The sequence below is a fragment of the Anguilla anguilla genome, chromosome 11 (assembly GCF_013347855.1).
Source record: "Anguilla anguilla isolate fAngAng1 chromosome 11, fAngAng1.pri, whole genome shotgun sequence".
Taxonomy (NCBI): Eukaryota; Metazoa; Chordata; class Actinopteri; order Anguilliformes; family Anguillidae; genus Anguilla; species Anguilla anguilla.
This window is the reverse complement of record NC_049211.1, coordinates 7,897,040-7,914,260: the sequence shown is the minus strand read 5'-3', so window position 1 is coordinate 7,914,260 and position 17,221 is coordinate 7,897,040. Positions and strand designations below refer to the sequence as shown.

Sequence of the window (17,221 nt, the reverse complement as noted above, 5' to 3'; positions counted from 1 at the left end):
GGGTAGAGAGGAGAACCTCAAAAACCAAGTCATGTTATATCCGTATCTCTGTATAATCTGTATATTATCTGTATTATCAGCAATACACAATAAAACACAACAGCCATTCTAGTTTCAGTGATATGCAAACAAACTGGGTTTCCTTTGGACAGGGGTGCTTGTCAACAAAACAAAAACAAAACAAAATGATAGCATGTTGTTCCCACTTAGTCAGGAAATAAGTGGGAACAAGAGCCATTTTAAGAGCCCTTTTAAAAATGTATTAGCCACGAGATTGTGTTTTTGGAGAACAAATGATTAACAGGACTAAAATCAACACGAATCTACTTGGCGCTGTTTGTTCAGTGTTGTCCGATGCTAGACATTAGGTTCATTAACCTTAAACACACAAAGGGTAAAGGTAGCCTTTTCAAACACACCGGTACAGTGAGTGGTTCCTAATCTACCGCTTCTTAGCTTTTTACAGTGGAAATAATGATCAGGTAAGTAAGTCTCTCACTAGCGTAAAGATGGATGCTTCCGTCTGTCAACCTTAGCCGCCAACATTGCATTACAAGGATATAAGGGACTTAAAAGACATGCGGTTAATTGTATAAAGAACTGACTACTGAGCCATTAAAGCCATATCCCAGTTTTAAGTGTGCCTTGATTTGATTTGCAGCTCGCTGTTGAATGTTTGAATGATGTAACCTATTGAATGCGATGTGCTTTGCTCTGTTTTTTTTTGCTACGCTTTGTGCTTAGTCGCCCGCTGTGTGTCTATCATCAAGCTATGGGTGTGATTTGGCTTTTAGTTTTTTTTTGTTGGTCTGTTTCAGATTTGTGGTGAGTGCTGCCTGCCTGCTGCCTTTGTCTCTGGGGCTGGAGCTGACCGGACTCTTCGGCAGTTTCACCTCCCCCCAGTTCCCTAACACCTACCCTAACAACAAGCGCGTCCTGTGGAACATCACCGTCCCGGAGGGTCATAGGGTCAAGCTCTACTTTACCCATTTTAGCCTGGAGCCTTCGCACCTGTGTGAATATGACTACGTCCAGGTAACCGGCCAACGCCATCACTGTGTGCATATGGCCGCGTTCTGAAATTCACTCATCTCTTCTGCTTGTGCGAGTGTGGTTATATGAAGATATTAATCTACCCTCTCTTTCATCTTGGTAAGGAGGACTGTATCCTGGGTTCTTTTACCTTCCCCTCTGAGAAGTTTTATTCTCGAGGAGTCTGTTCATTTACCTGTCAAAGCAGATTCTAGCTCCAATATTTATCTGTGTATTGGTCACAGAACAAGCTGTTTTCCCCAGAATTACAATTAAGGCCTGATTGACCCAGGATAATAGTTGTTGCTGGTTTGCTACAGTTGCTACAGTTGAAACCTGCCACTTGAAGACTGAATTAATATATGTAATATGGCTTTGGGAGTGCAGATGTTGGCAGTCTTGATCCTAAAGTGTCGGGGTTAACTGTGGAAAAAATGTTCAGGCATTGTTCCTCTTCATTGGCAAAATGAAACAGCTGCATCATATAACATGATTGAAAAGACAGAATGGCAGCATTTGGATTAAACAGAACAACCTTGGACACATGGGAGCTTCTTGAAACCTTGAATAAACTCAAGCATTTATTTTATTTTAACAAATTTTCTTGAGGCAAACCCCCCCCCCCCCCAACGTTTTGATCTCAGTGTTTCTGAGGCCTGTCAGCCCAGACTCTGTGTGCCTTAAGAAATCCAACTCACAGTGTGCAACACAACTCTGTTCCTGGATGTCTCCCGTCCTGTGGGTTTTCATCGCAACCCTAGCTGCTAATTATCAGTATCAGGTGTGATAAATTGGGGTTGAAGTGAAAACTGCGAGATGGTAGATCTCTGGGAACAGTGTTGGGAACCACTGGTGTAATACACACACACTCACCAAACACACGCTTTGCACTGTATCCCTGAAATTTAAGGAGCCTCACCTTCATAGTCCCGCCGTTCCCCTTTCGTGCCAGGTGTTTTCAGAGGGAAACGACACGGTGAGGTTCTGCGGGGAAGCTGACAAGGACCACGAGGACGTGCCGGGGGACACCGCTTTTTATTCGGCTGGGAACGCCATGTCCGTGGTCTTCAGGTCCGACTACTCCAACGAGGGCCGCTTCACCGGCTTCCAAGCTTTTTACGCCTCAGAAGGTACCGCGCCCCAACTTCCACAAACACACTTTTGTTTTTCAGGCTTTGATACTTTTTTTGATGGCTGCATAATAACCGGAGATCTAAAGTCTTCCGCTTGGTCAGTGATGAGATTAGTCAGGTTTTCTGGAATGCGGCTTTGAAGTTTTAAATAGAAAACTGAAGGAACAAAAACAACAACAATAAAAATGGATAGAGTAAAAAAAAAAAAAAAATTAAATAATTTTATTTTAATCAATGATCCTGTCAGCTGTGTGTGGCGGAGAAGAAAATGGATTTGCCAAGGGCCTCAATTTTCCATGTGTGAAAAATGACAGGCTGAAGCTGGTTGTGTACAGCCTGAATGACAGAGGGCATTTGAGTGGGCTTCCATGTGCAATGGGCTTGGCTGGTTCACTTTCTTTTTTTTCTTTTTTTTGGAATCAGTTGGGTATGATTTGCAAAGAGGTGCTCCCTTTTCTGGTGCCAATGTGAGAGACCTGGCAGGTCAGGGTCAACATCCTCCGTGTGTCACTGCGAATATTTAGAGAGCTGGGGCGGGTGTTGGGATATTGGAAAACTTTATTACCGGGTCGAATAGCTTGTCCGTTATCGGTTGAAGTATTGCCGTCTTTTTTTTGTATGACAGCATGCGTCCATTTCTCTACATTACAGATTTTGTGTGGTCCGTCTAAAATAGATTAATCCTGATGGAGCTAAATCAAATTTCTCAAATATACAGCAGCGGCTGAGGGCCTCTTGTCAGTCCCGCCTGTCATTTGGGCTCAGGCAGCGGGACGTCTCCACCGTCACGTGACACAACTGTCATCAGACAAAATCCCGTCCCCGTCTCTCACACGAACTCTTAAATCCGTTCCCTTCCGAGCGCGGTTGACAAAGATAGCGCTTTAAAGGGGATATATTTTCGGTCGTGATCAGGAACGCTAATGCTAACAGGTCCTGACTTTGCTCTTGTTTCACAGACATCAACGAGTGCGAGAGCCTAGTGGATGGAGAGCCGATATGCGACCATTACTGTCACAATTACGTGGGCGGCTATTACTGCACTTGCCGGCTTGGCTACCTGCTCCATCCCAATAAAAGAGCCTGCACTGGTAAGGGTGATTACAGCCGTTCCGCAAAAAAAGGCAACCCGCTAAATTAGCCTGTGCCCTGTGTCTTTTTCAGTGCGCGCCAATCACACTCACACGTGTTCACAGCCCTTGATGGAGTTCTTTTTTATGCTTTAAACCTTCTGATTTAAAATAAGTGGAGTTTCTTGTGTGTTTAAAGTACAATGGAATGCAAGTTAATTACAATACATGTAGTGAATTAGGTTTGACAGTCTTAATGAGCAGGATTATTCGCGTTCGCTTTTTGACGAGTGGCTCACATTCAGCTTGAGCCAGATTTTCCCACATAACAGATATGACTAAATTGTCGCAGTTGCAGAAAGTTAGTCACAAAGGCGCTTGTGTACCTACAGGGGAGAAACAACAGGACTGAAGAAGTGGGATGACTTTGAAAATCACAAGGACTCCATTTTGTAGGATGGACTCAATCTGTGTTCACCTCCAGGGGCTCTAGAGCCCAAATGATTCATCAGCAATTACCGTTATTACTTGCTTTTCAGATCTTTTGAGTCATCAAACCAAAGTTTAATTTACCAGACAATAAAGCAAATGGTGCAGAATGCTGGCTTTCTTCTAACTTCTTTTTCTTAAAAAAAGAAAACAAACAAACAAAAAAACAAGACCTATTGCAGAATTGGTGTTTATACATTAGACTTAAATATCTTTTTCAGTTTTTGTATTGTAATATTTTTCAGAAAGCCATTACGTTGTACGTGTTTCTAAGTGTTCCTAACATGTTTGCCTTAATTAGGCTATGTTTTAAAACATTCTGAGTGGTTGAACGAAGTGATTGTAAATACTGTACAGTATGTGAATGTTACCTCCAAAACAAAACAAAACAAAAGACCTCATCCCAATAGTCCTGTCTCTGATACGGTAGTTAATATGAGACTTTATGCATGGTTGATATAACCGAGGGTGAAATTGAATTTAATATAGTGCTTCTTTAAGTGAGAGACGTGATAAGTGTTCTCGCAGTGTTGTTCCCAAACCTCCAGTAAATTGCTTAGAAATTGACGATCTCGCAACATAATCGCAGATCTTGTTGTAAACTCACAGGCTACGGTGCCTTACATGTTGTGCTTTCATCACACTGCTGGATGGTGCTGCAGCCAAATCAGGTATGAGCGTGCGAGGGCATGTTCTGATCATAATGGTGACCCCTGCAAGTCGGTTCACAAACCTGGAGGTCTATAAAATACCAGGGAGCTCACAACAGCATTGGTCGTGGGGTGTGCTGCACCATTAGCTTGCAGTTTTCTCTGTAGCTAACACAATTCATTAGGACTTTTCCTTTTAGAACAAACAAACAAACAAAAAAAAAACTTAATTACACAAAACCCCCCTTAATTAATCCGTTTTTTATTCTTGATTTCATGTACAGTGCAGTGCCTATGAGTTTGTGTAGGCCTGTCATAAGTATGTGGTCAGCCCTTGCTTATTTTCCCTCTACAGTCCACCTGTGGAAACTGTGCAACAACAACACTACTACTACTACTACTAATAATAATAATAAGTATACATTACACTGATGTAGCGCTTTTCTCATACTCAATATGCTTTACAGTGACAAGGGGGAAACCACCATCAATGTGTTGCACCCACCCGGGTGCCATTTTGTGTCAGATCCATCACCACACATCGGCTGAGGTGGCGAGGGAGAAGATTTTTAGCCAGTTAAAGTGGGGGATAATTAGGCGGCAGGTGGAGAGAGTGCTAGCCTGGGAATTTGGCCAGGACGCCGGGGAACCCCCTAGTCTTCGCGATGAGTGTCAAGGGACCTTTAATGACCACAGTGAGCCGGAACTTCTCATCAGAATGACTGTACTGCTCAGCTGGCGAATTGCAGAGTGAAAAGGAAAGGCTGTCAGCTGCTCTGGTTCCAAGATGATGGAGGACGTTGAAGGACTGGGATGGTCTGCAAATACCTTTTGGCATGGCAACAAAAAAAAAATCTTAATCTTTTAACAAAATTCTATAATTTAGTTGTACATATACTTTATATCAGTGAATTATTTAATTTAAATCGTCTTTAGTTATGTAACTTAGACACTTTAGACTTTAGATTACGCCAATATTGTCTGTTCTTTATACGTGTGACGTATCTAGGTGGATTTAGATCGGGGAAATGATGTTCGGATCTTCTGATGTATTGCACTGCATATAAACCGGAGCTGTGTGAATGTGGCTATTAGATAAAGAACATGTTTGACAGTCATGCCGTTTCCCATTCTTGTGTTTGCAGGCATCTCAAAGTACAGCCTAGGGCATTGTATAGTTTTGTAGATTCCCCCCCCCCCCCCAAAAAGGGCCCAGCTAGGGTGAACCAGTGTGACCTCTCAACGTATATAAAAAAACGCAAGCATTGACTCCACCGTGTCACAGAGCCCTGGGAGGCATTAACTCGTCTAATATCCACACGGCACCCCCACCGTATCGCGACGCTGATCTCTGTCAGTCTCAGTGAGGGCAGGTTAATTACTGCTGGTAGAGAAGGAGACACGGGGGAGAAAAATTCACTGGAAAACCATGGAAAATTGATACTTGCTTGCAGCTCTAATTCTCCTCTGATGGCGGGTAATTAATCACAATTACCAGCGCCGACATGTATTTTAATTGTTATTCTTTGGAGTAGAAAAATAGGGGCGGGATTAGATGAGGTGCAGAACTGGAAAAAAAATAAAAAAATAAAAAAAATTGATCGACTTTTCCAGGTTTCCTAATGATATAGATTATCCGAAACTGCCTGCCTGGATCCGAGCCTTAATTTATCATGGGGCTCTGAGTCGGGGGATCGTCTGTTGTGCGATTTTGAACACCCTTTTATCTGTTGGCTGTCGCAAAGTACTCAAGTGTCCTCGAAAAATGCTATACCTGCCAGGACGTTGCAACGGAGAAATGATAACGACCGACAATTTGCATTTAGATCGCGAGTTGCCGGGGCGATCTGAGAAACGCAAACGCGCGCGGAAGCGGTAATGCGGCGCAGGAGGCGCCGACCGAGCTAACTGTGGTAATTACCCCCCCCCCCTCTTCCAGTGCCGTGCGGCGACCAGGTGCTGACGCAGAGGCACGGAATACTGACCAGCCCGGACTACCCCCGGCCCTACCCCAAACTCAGCCAGTGCGACTTCCGCATCCGCCTGCCCGAGGGCTTCGCCGTTCAGCTGGACTTCCTGGAGCCGTTCGACGTGGAGACCCACCCGGAGGCCCGCTGTCCGTACGACGTCTTGAAGGTTTGTCGCCGCGCTTGTCTTCTCGTTCGTGAGTCGCTCTGGATAAGAGCGTCTGCCACATGCCAGTAATGTAACCGTGGTGATATTACGGGGGGCCTTGGGGGCCCCCATAAAGTACACATTTTTTACATAAAATCTAAATGACTCTAATAGTAAATATTCAAGTATGTTTCCCCAGCCTTGTTTGAAGTAAAACTGTACTACAATTTTGAACACCCCTATGGTAACTCCTGCCATTCCCTAACACTGTTGAGCGAGCTTGACTCACTCACTACATTAGCACGTTCATTGTTAAGACAGAACGTACCGCAGGGTTTCAGTTATGGGGAGCCAGGGGGGAGCCCAGCCCCCCGGAAAAGACCTGAGCTCCAGTGAAAAGACCTGAGCCCCCCCCCTCCCCCCTGGTCAGTAATCACAATCCCTTACACCCCCCCCTCCCGGAGGATATTTTACAGACCCCTCAAAAAGCCTGAGTGTGACTTCAACCCTGAATGCAATGTAATGTAATGAAGGCTTGTCACTGGTTACTTTGCATTTACAGAGGTATTATGTTGTATCCTGTGTTAAAACCAACTGTTCATAGTACAGTAAAAAAAACCAGTCAAAGGACATTTGCTTTCCCACGCAAATCGCAATGACTTGGTGGAATCGGTGATTAATGAATAAAGGTTTGTGATGCCAGTAAATCATCCAGCTTTAGCGTCTGCATTGGAATGAGTCTTTTTCCAGACGGGTAGCTTTCGACCGAGTACACTAATCAGAGGCATCCAGTCATTCCTGGCAAGGCCTCCGTCCTCCAACACGAAGTCCTAAAATAGGAAGGAAACGAGGCTCATCATCGCAGGCCGAGGGGGCACCGCGGTGCCGTCTGTAACTGACCAATCAATGACGGGGAGGCTGATAAATAAACAATGTATTCCGCCTCATGCCCCGATGAAGCAACTTATCTCCGCCTGACACCCTCCAGCGTCTCCCTGGAGACACGTGTCCGCGCGGTCTCCCACACGCCGTCGAGGATGGCACCTCCTGAATTCCCCTCTCAGGCAGAGAGAGAGAGAGAGAGAGAGAGAGAGGGAGAGAGAGAGAGCGCGTCTCGCGCCTGCCTGTCTCCCTTCCCTTTGTTTTCAGGTCGCCACGGAGACGAAGGAGTACGGCCCCTTCTGTGGGAAGCGTGCGCCGGGCCGGATCGAGACTGGCAGTCACGACGTGCGCGTCTTCTTCAGGAGCGACTCGTCAGGGAAGCACGGGGGCTGGAGGATCAAATACACTGCCACGGGTATATCCTGTATACACACACACACACACACACACACACACGCACACACACACACACGTATAGAGACACGCACACACACACACACACACACGTATAGAGACACACGCACACACACACGCACACACACACACACACACGCGCGCACACACGCACACACGCACACAAACTCATACAGATTCACACACACCCAGTCAAACACACTTGTATACTCACACAATGCACACATCCAGACAACGCACACACACAAACTCATACGATTGCCCACACACATGATCAAACACACTTGTGTACTTATACAATGCACACACTCACACACACACATGATCAAACAGGACACATACACCTGTTCAGTTGTGACTCTGAATAATGAAGGATATTGGTGATCCTGTAAAGCTTGAGAGCTTTAGAAGGCTCTCCACAGTCAAATAAAAAGGCTCAAATGTCAATGTAAATATGACATGAACTATGGCCCCAGGTTGCAGAACTGTAGATGACTGTGGTGGCTGTATTGGATCCAGACACACTGAATCATTAATTCACTGACTACATAGTTCAGCTTAATTGAGTATGGATTCTGATGAAGGCAAAAGTGTCTTGAAAGGTCCTTGGTCCACCGTAAAAATGTACTTATTTTTATGGAGTTCCTATTCTTATGGAATATATGGTGTGGGTGGCCTTGATGTGATGTTTACCTGACAGATGATCCCTCTTATCACCCGCCCATAGCCACGCCCTGTGAACACCCCGTAGCGCCACCACATGGACGCATTCAACCACCGCAGCCTCAGTACATCTTCACCGACAGCTTCAACGTGACGTGCGAGAGGGGCTACGAATTACTGCAGGTAACCCCCCATGACCGGCCTGCCCCGGGGCCGAAGTTAAAAAATGAGATACAGAGCCAGTATTGGCTGCGCCGGGCTAATCCCCCGCCGCTATTTGGAACCTCCCTGTCCGCAGGGGGCGGAGTATCCGGCCTCTTACCGAGCCGTGTGCCAGAGGGACGGGAGGTGGGACTCCCCGATGCCGACGTGCTCCCGTGAGTGACGGTGGTCTTTTCGGGGAAACGTCTGCGGCGGAAGCGCGAGGCTGACGCCCCACACAGCAAACCCACGCAGTCCAGTACAATACTTTGCTTTGCAGCCTCACATAAACATATAGACAGATAAAATACATAGATACATACAGTATATACATATAACACACATATAATAAATACATAGATACATACAGTATATACATATAACACACACATAATAAATACATAGATACATACAGTAATAAATACATAGATACATACAGTATATACATATAACACACACATAATAAATACATAGATACATACAATATATACATATAACACACATATAATAAATACATAGATACATACAGTAATAAATACATAGATACATACAGTATATACATATAACACACATATAATAAATACATAGATACATACAGTATATACATATAACACACACATAATAAATACATAGATACATACAGTAATAAGTACATAGATACATACAGTATATACATATAACACACATATAATAAATACATAGATACATACAGTATATACATATAACACACATATAATAAATACATATATGTATATACTGTATGTATCTAACACACCTGACAAGCAGTCCAAGCAGTTTAGTCAGGAAAATGGCGAGCGTTGTTGGGCTGAATGGCCTGTTCTCATCATTATGTTATGTTATTTTATGTTATGTTATGTTATATGTGAAGCATCGCTTTCCACACACAGCAAAGTGCTTAAAGAAATTCATAAGCAAGCGAGAAAGGCTTTTCTCTTCTTTTCAAGGAGCTGAATAATCACACTAGTGCACGGGTCAGATATTGTGATTTTAAATGTAATGTGAATTACCTGTAAATACCCACACCAGGGGCTGTCCAACCCTGTGGAGATCTACCTTCCTGTAGGTTTTCATTCCAACCCTAATAAAACACATCTCATTCAACAGCTAGAGATCTCGTTGAGCTGCTAATTGGTAGAATCAGATTTGCAACTACTTGATGGTAGGTCTCCAGGAACTGGGTTGGGCAGCCCTGATGTATATAGTTTTGTGTCCTTTTTCCACACAGTTGTCAATTGTGGTTCTCCCGATGAAGTATCCAATGGAAAAGTTTCCTTCGCCACAACCACTTACCCGTCTCTTATCCAGTACACCTGCGACGACCCTTTCTACGTCATGAAAAACGGCACAAATGGTAAGCACCACAAGGCTATGGCATGGAAATATGTTTATCAGTGTTTCTTTCACTTAACATTTCAGGATGCCAAATCTTATCTTTAAAGGGGAATTGAACTTTCAAACACGTATGGGCTTATTTTGTTTATATTGTCCTTCTAATGAATGTGTCGACCTTCATTTTTTGATTAGTTATTTCGTTTTAAATGTCTAACGTTAGAAACAAGGACCTATTTTTTTTTTTAGCGCAAGTCCACATAGTAGTACGGTTTCCGGTTTTTTCTTCTTATTCGAAGAAAAGCATAGCGTTGAAGTCGCGCAATGATATGCAGCCTAGGTCTACTTCCTGAATTTGTAAAGGTAAGCAACAAAACATCGTAAAATATTAACAAAGCGAAATAACTAATTGAAAAATGAAGGTCGACACATTCATTAGAAGAAAACTAGAAATAAAATAAGCCCATATGTGCTTTAAAGTGTAATTCCCCTTTAACATACGCATTCATACACAGTCTGGTCTTTCACCAAAGAAACCCAAGGGAAGTGCCTATCTGAAGTGCAGGGTAGCAAGGCCCCAGCTGGGAAGACCCAAATTACAGGGGGGTGTAGATGGTGGGGAAAATGGTGTAAACTGCTATTAAAAAGTATTTAATATAACTACATAGCTAACTTCTGTGCCTAGGAACCTACATCTGTGACCACACCGGGAGATGGATTGACTCATTGGGTAGGAATAACCCTCCAGAATGCGTGCCTTGTAAGTAAATCCCATCATGATATGATTCGTTTCACCTGTGTATCCTATTTTTTTGTTGTTGCCTGTTTACTGCTATTGTTTTATGGTGAGTAAATCAAACCCCTCTGATACAGCTCTAGTCATCGCACAAAAATGTATAATACAAGGGAATGAAAAGGACTCCTATGATTTGGTTTTGGCTTTTCAGCCATGGCCTTCTCTCCTAAACTGAACCAAGATGACATGTGCCTGGCAATTACGTTATATTTATAGCACTGTTTTTAAAAAAAATTACTATTTGTATTGAAGACACAGATAATTTCTATATAATTTCTATATCCATACTGTTACATTACCGTTCATTGTTGAAGTCGCTGTAGATAAGAGTACCTGTTATTGTCAGTATAGAGCTGCAGGTTTTTTATCTTTTTTCAGAGTTTTCTTCTTTCTGTGAATTTCCTCCAGCCTGTGGGAAACCCCAGACGGGCAAACTGGCCCGGATCATCGGGGGCGAGAAGGTGGCCGAGAAAGAGATCCCGTGGCAGGCCCTGGTGCTGATGGGCGGGAGCTTCAGAGGGGGCGGGACCCTAATCGCTGACGACTGGGTGCTGACTGCCGCCCACGTCCTGTGGGACTACGGCCACGCCGCCAACCTGCAGGTCAAGATGGGCGTGGTCCGGAGGAACGACACGGCCGCGGTCGCCGACGTCCCGGCGGCGGTCTTCCTCCACCCGCGGTACCGGCACGACGGCGTGACCTTCGACCACGACATCGCCCTGATCCGGCTGAGCCGGAAGGTTCCGCTGAGCGCCGCGGTCATGCCCGTGTGCCTGCCCCAGCGGGACGAGCGCTTCCTGCTCCGGACGGACGACCTGGGCCGCGTTTCGGGATGGGGGGTGTGGCGGGAGGCCCGGCGCAGGGCCTCGCCCGCGCTCCGCTACGCCGAGCTCCCGGTGGCGAACTTCCAGCGCTGCCGGGACGCCTACGGGGCGGTGCGGGCGGACGACGGGCGGCCGCTGGTCGTCACGGGCAACATGATCTGCGCCGGCCTCCCCGAGGGGGGGAGGGACGCCTGCGAGGGGGACAGCGGGGGGCCCTTCGTGTTCTACGACGGCGTCAGCAGGGCCTGGTTCATCGGCGGCGTGGTCTCCTGGGGTTACGAGTGCGCCAAGCCGGGCCTGTTCGGGGTCTACACTAAAGTCAGCAACTACCTCCCCTGGATTGAGGAAGTCATGGAGACCAACCGCTAATCCTCAGTGGTGTCGTTAGCAGACCCACTCGCTGGTGTGTTCACATTTGGAAAGGTTTTTTGTTGTTGTGATTTTTAAAGTAAAGATTATTTAAGGTATCATGACAATGACTAAGTACAGTCACGCAGGTCGCAATACACCAGGTCATCTGTGCTTTTGCAGCACATTGTATTTAAATGCTTGTGCGTAGTGATTAAACTGAAACCCCACAAGAAAATGCCATTACTGAACGGAACCCTCTGAAATTTAAAAAGCTGATCACGTGCTCCTATTGAAAGTGAAAGGGAAACCGGCCTATTTTTTTCTGGAAAAACCTTTCTTTCCTGTCTCAGTGCCATAACGTCATCTCTTGCACAGAAACATTTGCACAGAGGCAGACACATGCTTCTGTACTGCACTTTAAAAACCTAAAACAGTAAAATCCCTCATAATCTTAGGTTTTAAAGGTAGATGCTATTATTCATTCATATTTGACATTATCTGGAAATGTATATGTGCTGATATACAGTGCCCTCTGGAATTGTGTCCACCCTTGGTAGAGATATGCAAAGAAAGGCTATATTCAAATTATGAGAGAAAGCTAACCTTTGATTGAGGTAAAAATTAAAAATATTATTTTATCAAGTAATAAATATTTATCTCAAAAACATGTGTGCCACAATTATTGGCACTCTAGAAATTATGATAAACTAAATTTCACAGAAGTATGTTGCCATTGCCATATGTTTTACTTTTTAAGTTCATCTGAGTCTTTAGGAACTCAAAAGTGGACATCCATTATGTCCCTGTTTCACTGGGGTATAAATATGAGGTGACACACATGCGAAACCTCTTTAGTCATTCAAAATGGAGGAGTTCAGAGAGTAATTAAGAAGTTTAGAACATCTAGAGCTGTGATGAAGCAGCCTGGAAATGGACACGAGTACATTTTGCCCCCGTGTTCCTTGAGGAAGATATTACAAGCAAAAATGTTCCCAGGAAACGCAGTTGGAGAAGTTATTTGCATTTTGATTTGTACCCCAAAACTACAGTTAGACGCCACCTCAAATGCAACAAGCTGTTTGGACTGCTAGCCAGAAGAAAGCCCTCTACTGTCATTAAACTACAAATGTAAGTGTCTCTGGAGTTTTCTAGATGTCAATGGAACTTTGATTGGAACCAGGTTCTATGGTCAGATGAGATAAAAATGGAGCCTTTTGGTCACATGCACCCAAGGCTGGTTCTGTGTAAAAAGGTGGTCATGCAGAAAAGATCCTAATCCCTACTGGAGCAATGGTATCACAATAAGGTTATGCACTTTTCTCATATCATTGAGAATAGAGAACATTTGATAACAATGCAAAATGTATACATAATTTTTTGTTCATTGACTAAGGGTACCAATAATTCTGGAGGACACTGTAAATACAGAATTTCCATGTTGGGCGTCCATTTTTCAGGCAAACCAGGGAATGTCAGTATTATTGTGTGTCCTTTTAAAGACACTGTTACCTGTTTTTGCCCCATATCTCTGACACACATCCCTTCACTGGAACTAGAACCAACCACTACAAACAAAAATGGGGGGTATGGAAGGATTAATCTGGGCCCTGCTTTTGCAGCTGTACGATATGCTTCTCCCTCGCCCCAAAATTTAACCACCCTCCTTGTCACATGGTCTCTCCCTCACCTTTAAGTTGAATGACTATGATTAATGTAAAGAAAAGCATTCACTAAATGCTGTATTTAAATGCCCGCCCATCATTTAATATAAGAAATGATTTATTGGAAAAGGTCTGAGTACCGGGGGTCGGGGGTCGGAGGTCAGAGGTCAGGGGGTGGAGGGGCGGAACTTGCCCCTCTACCTCTTTAGGTAAATAGGCACGCCGTTACTGGTGCATGCATGTCTTTGATAACCGACGAGCAGTATTGCACTAACCAGTGGCTTGTGTGCAAACATATCGGAGGAGACCATGTGGTTTGTAGCTATATTGCTCCTTGCGCAAGGCACAATGCTAACTTGCATGACATTATTAAAAAAATTTTGGGGGAAAAAACTGTAAAATAAAGGCACCTTGTCACGCTATTTCCGCGTACTGCACGTGTCCCAATGCCGTGCTTCAACAAATGTATTCATTCTTGTGTGAAAGTATGTATTTAATTGCAGAGGGATGAGTAGGACACGAGAAACCCAGCCGGAGATTGTTATTATGAGACGCCAATTGCTCTTTTAAAGAGATTGAGTGCAAAGGAGAAGTGCTTGTTATGTTGCCTCTGTGTGCGGGGAAAACACTGCACTTAATACCGAGGTGTTTGCTTAAAAGCCGAATCAGCCGAGCCTCACCTTCTGGTGTCTGGGGCCCCGTGATTTGCAGTCATTTACGCCTCATGAATTATGCATCGAGCCTCTCATTCGCGCCCCGACTGCTTTCTATCAGAAAAGCCATTAAAGGTTTCTCCATTCTGACATCATTACCTCGCCACTGTCATTTAATCTGATACAGTCACACACGCATTTCAATGCTTTTCCCAACCATGCCCCCCCCCCAACCCACCCCCACACACTCACCGAGTGTACAAGTATCAACCGGCGTCAAGTTTTGTTTGATCTCCAGTTTTGTGTTTTGCGTTAAATGTAAATTTCGCTTGGAATTTTTTTTGCCTTGTGGCCGTCACGTTCAGGAGATGAAGGCCATCGTATGCAAAACCACATTTAAATGGCACATTTAAAAGTAGGTGGACAGTGGAGGGAAAGTTAGTTTTGCCTTTATTAAAATTCATACCTGTCTGGAACTGTACTTTCCACCCTCCAGGGCCTCTCTCTTTCAGGATCTGTACCCTGTTCAGGTCAAATCCAACTATAATCTAGACAAAGGCGCAAATTGAATACTTACTTGTAGTTCAAACTGTTAAAATGTAATGACAGCTTTCCATGAAGTGCTTACTTGTCACTGGTCATGTCTGTATTAAATAAGATCTGAAAGAGTAAATCTCCAAAAAAAAAAAAAAAAGGGGGAAATACAAATAATTGGATTGTTTCTTACTTTTAAATAGTATTATAAACTTTTGAATCCCATGCAGCATGTACAGACCTAGCACCTCAGTGTGATTCATAAATACAGTTATATTCTTGGCGGGAGTATGAACTCTGAACCGCTAATCCACTGATCTGGCTTTGTGAAGCAGTCGATTCTGAGGCTTCCAGTCACAATTCCCAAAAATGAGAACTCTCCTTCTATTTTCCATGTACAAGCCCAGGATATTTTCAACAACAACTGCTTCCAACTTTTTTCCCACACTAACCTTTTCCTGGGAAGAAATTGATTTAAAGGTGGTGACATCGCTACCCATTGTAAGTATTACATTTTTAAAGTACGTTGGCTGATCTTGAATTAAGCATCACGATTAGGTAGCCTACTTGTAGCATCCAGGGAACAAATGCACTGGAGTGAGGTCTGAAAAATTGCTAGATTTAGCAACGAATTTGCCAAATCTGCCACGCGCAGCCTACTTCATTCTTTTCAGGAAATCGTGCAATAATCCCAAAAGCCATTATCTTTCAGTGTTGCAAAAAATGCTTACATTGCTGCAAGGTTGTATTTTCCGTATCTAATTCACATTTTGTGAGTTGAAGAGATTTCACGGCACAGAGCAGTGTGGTTGTGAGAGAACACTATACATTATGACAATGGCTTATTGACGAATGCTGCTCTTGCCAGACATGCAGTAGAGCCTAATCTGTACTTAAAACTCTTAGAAAGCTGTCTGTGTGAATTTGATTCCCTCTGGCGAAAACTCAACTTTTAAATCCCTAGGCCATCCACGCAGCACTTTCAGAGATAGAAAAGTATCTGGTTCCTTCAGTAAGAAAGAGTATGACCTAGAGGAAGGCAACATTTTGTGAAAAAATAAATGCTTTTCTACACACACACACAGTGGGAAACAATCACTAAATAAATATTACGAAATCTTACAAAACATTGGGTTTTTCACCTGCCGGATGTCTTACAATTTTAGTTTTCATTTAAGACATTACCAGGATAAATATTGCCTTATTTTCTTCTGTATCAGTAATCATCATTTTACATTCTACGGTCGGGACTAAGAACATTAACCGGCAAAGAACGTGCTGACGCGCATGCACACACACACGCACACGCACACACGCACGCGCACACACGCACGCACACATGCGCACACACATGCACGCACGCACACACACGCGCACACACGCACGCACACATGCGCACACACGCACACACACACACACACACCTCAATCATTAGACGTAAGCTACAGGCTATATGCAGAGGCGGAGCCTAGCTGGCCTCATGCTAAATTAGGGCAAGAGCATTATCCTCTCCTCATTTCACAAAATGTCCCACTTTTTAAACAGAAATGCATTTCTAACAAATCCCTAATGAACACAAAATGTATTTTTTTTTTAATACAAAAATGGGCTTTCACATCCCTCGGATTAAATCAGCATCTTGATGTTTTCTTAAATCCCCGTACACTGCAGTCTAAATATTTCACCAAGGGTAATTCTATGGCATTTTTTTGTGTGCGATTAACCCCCCCCCCCCACATATAGTTGTAACCACTTGTGCTCACCATTACCATTCTATGCAGACCTACTGACACTGGGATGTCATTTGGAAGACATGTCCTGAGGCTCGATTACCTGCATTAGTGGCAAATGTGGCCAATCTCTGGGTCCTGATGGCCTCACCTCCCAGAATCCCACAGGAAATACACACCCCATGAATCCCATTATCAGGAACTTGATCGTTTGTGAACGCACAGGATTCTTTGGAAAATTGACATTTTACCAAATAAATTAAAGCTGCCCCTAAAAAATAAAATTTTTCTGGTACAGTGCAATGCAATTTATCACTGGATAGCCTCCTTCTCCCGCAAGCCTTACCTTGCATTGCAAAGAAAACCGCTTGCTCTTTTTAAAAAAACCAAAAAAAAAAAACAAAACATTTTTAATTCATTATAAGTTACCTAAACAACGGTGACAGAAATAGGAATCCAACAGGAAACATTAAAACGGGGCGTTTATTATTCATGATTAAAAAAACATTACTTCCTCCCGGAGACAAATCAGCTTGGACCCAGAGCCACATTCTTATTCCGAAGCCTTTCTCATACGTCAGGTGGATCATTCAAGAGAGCAGCCACGGGCACCAATCAGGACTAATGAGTCTCATTAGAGGGTGAATCACAACACGCTCCCCCAGCCAGGAGG

The 17,221-nt window shown here is 44.0% G+C and overlaps 1 protein-coding gene across 1 annotated transcript; it reads left to right on the top strand.

The window, feature by feature from the left end:
- Window positions 1–356: 356 nt before the first annotated feature.
- masp2 (mannan-binding lectin serine peptidase 2) lies at window positions 357–12,024 on the top strand. The gene is made up of 11 exons (XM_035380781.1): window positions 357–482; window positions 819–1,035; window positions 1,985–2,162; window positions 3,125–3,256; window positions 6,314–6,510; window positions 7,639–7,786; window positions 8,513–8,631; window positions 8,747–8,825; window positions 9,896–10,021; window positions 10,685–10,759; window positions 11,204–12,024. Exons 1-11 carry the CDS (start codon window positions 475–477, stop codon window positions 11,986–11,988), a joined length of 2,064 nt encoding a protein of 687 aa, XP_035236672.1. The 5' UTR covers window positions 357–474; the 3' UTR covers window positions 11,989–12,024.
- The last annotated feature ends 5,197 nt before the right edge of the window (window positions 12,025–17,221 follow it).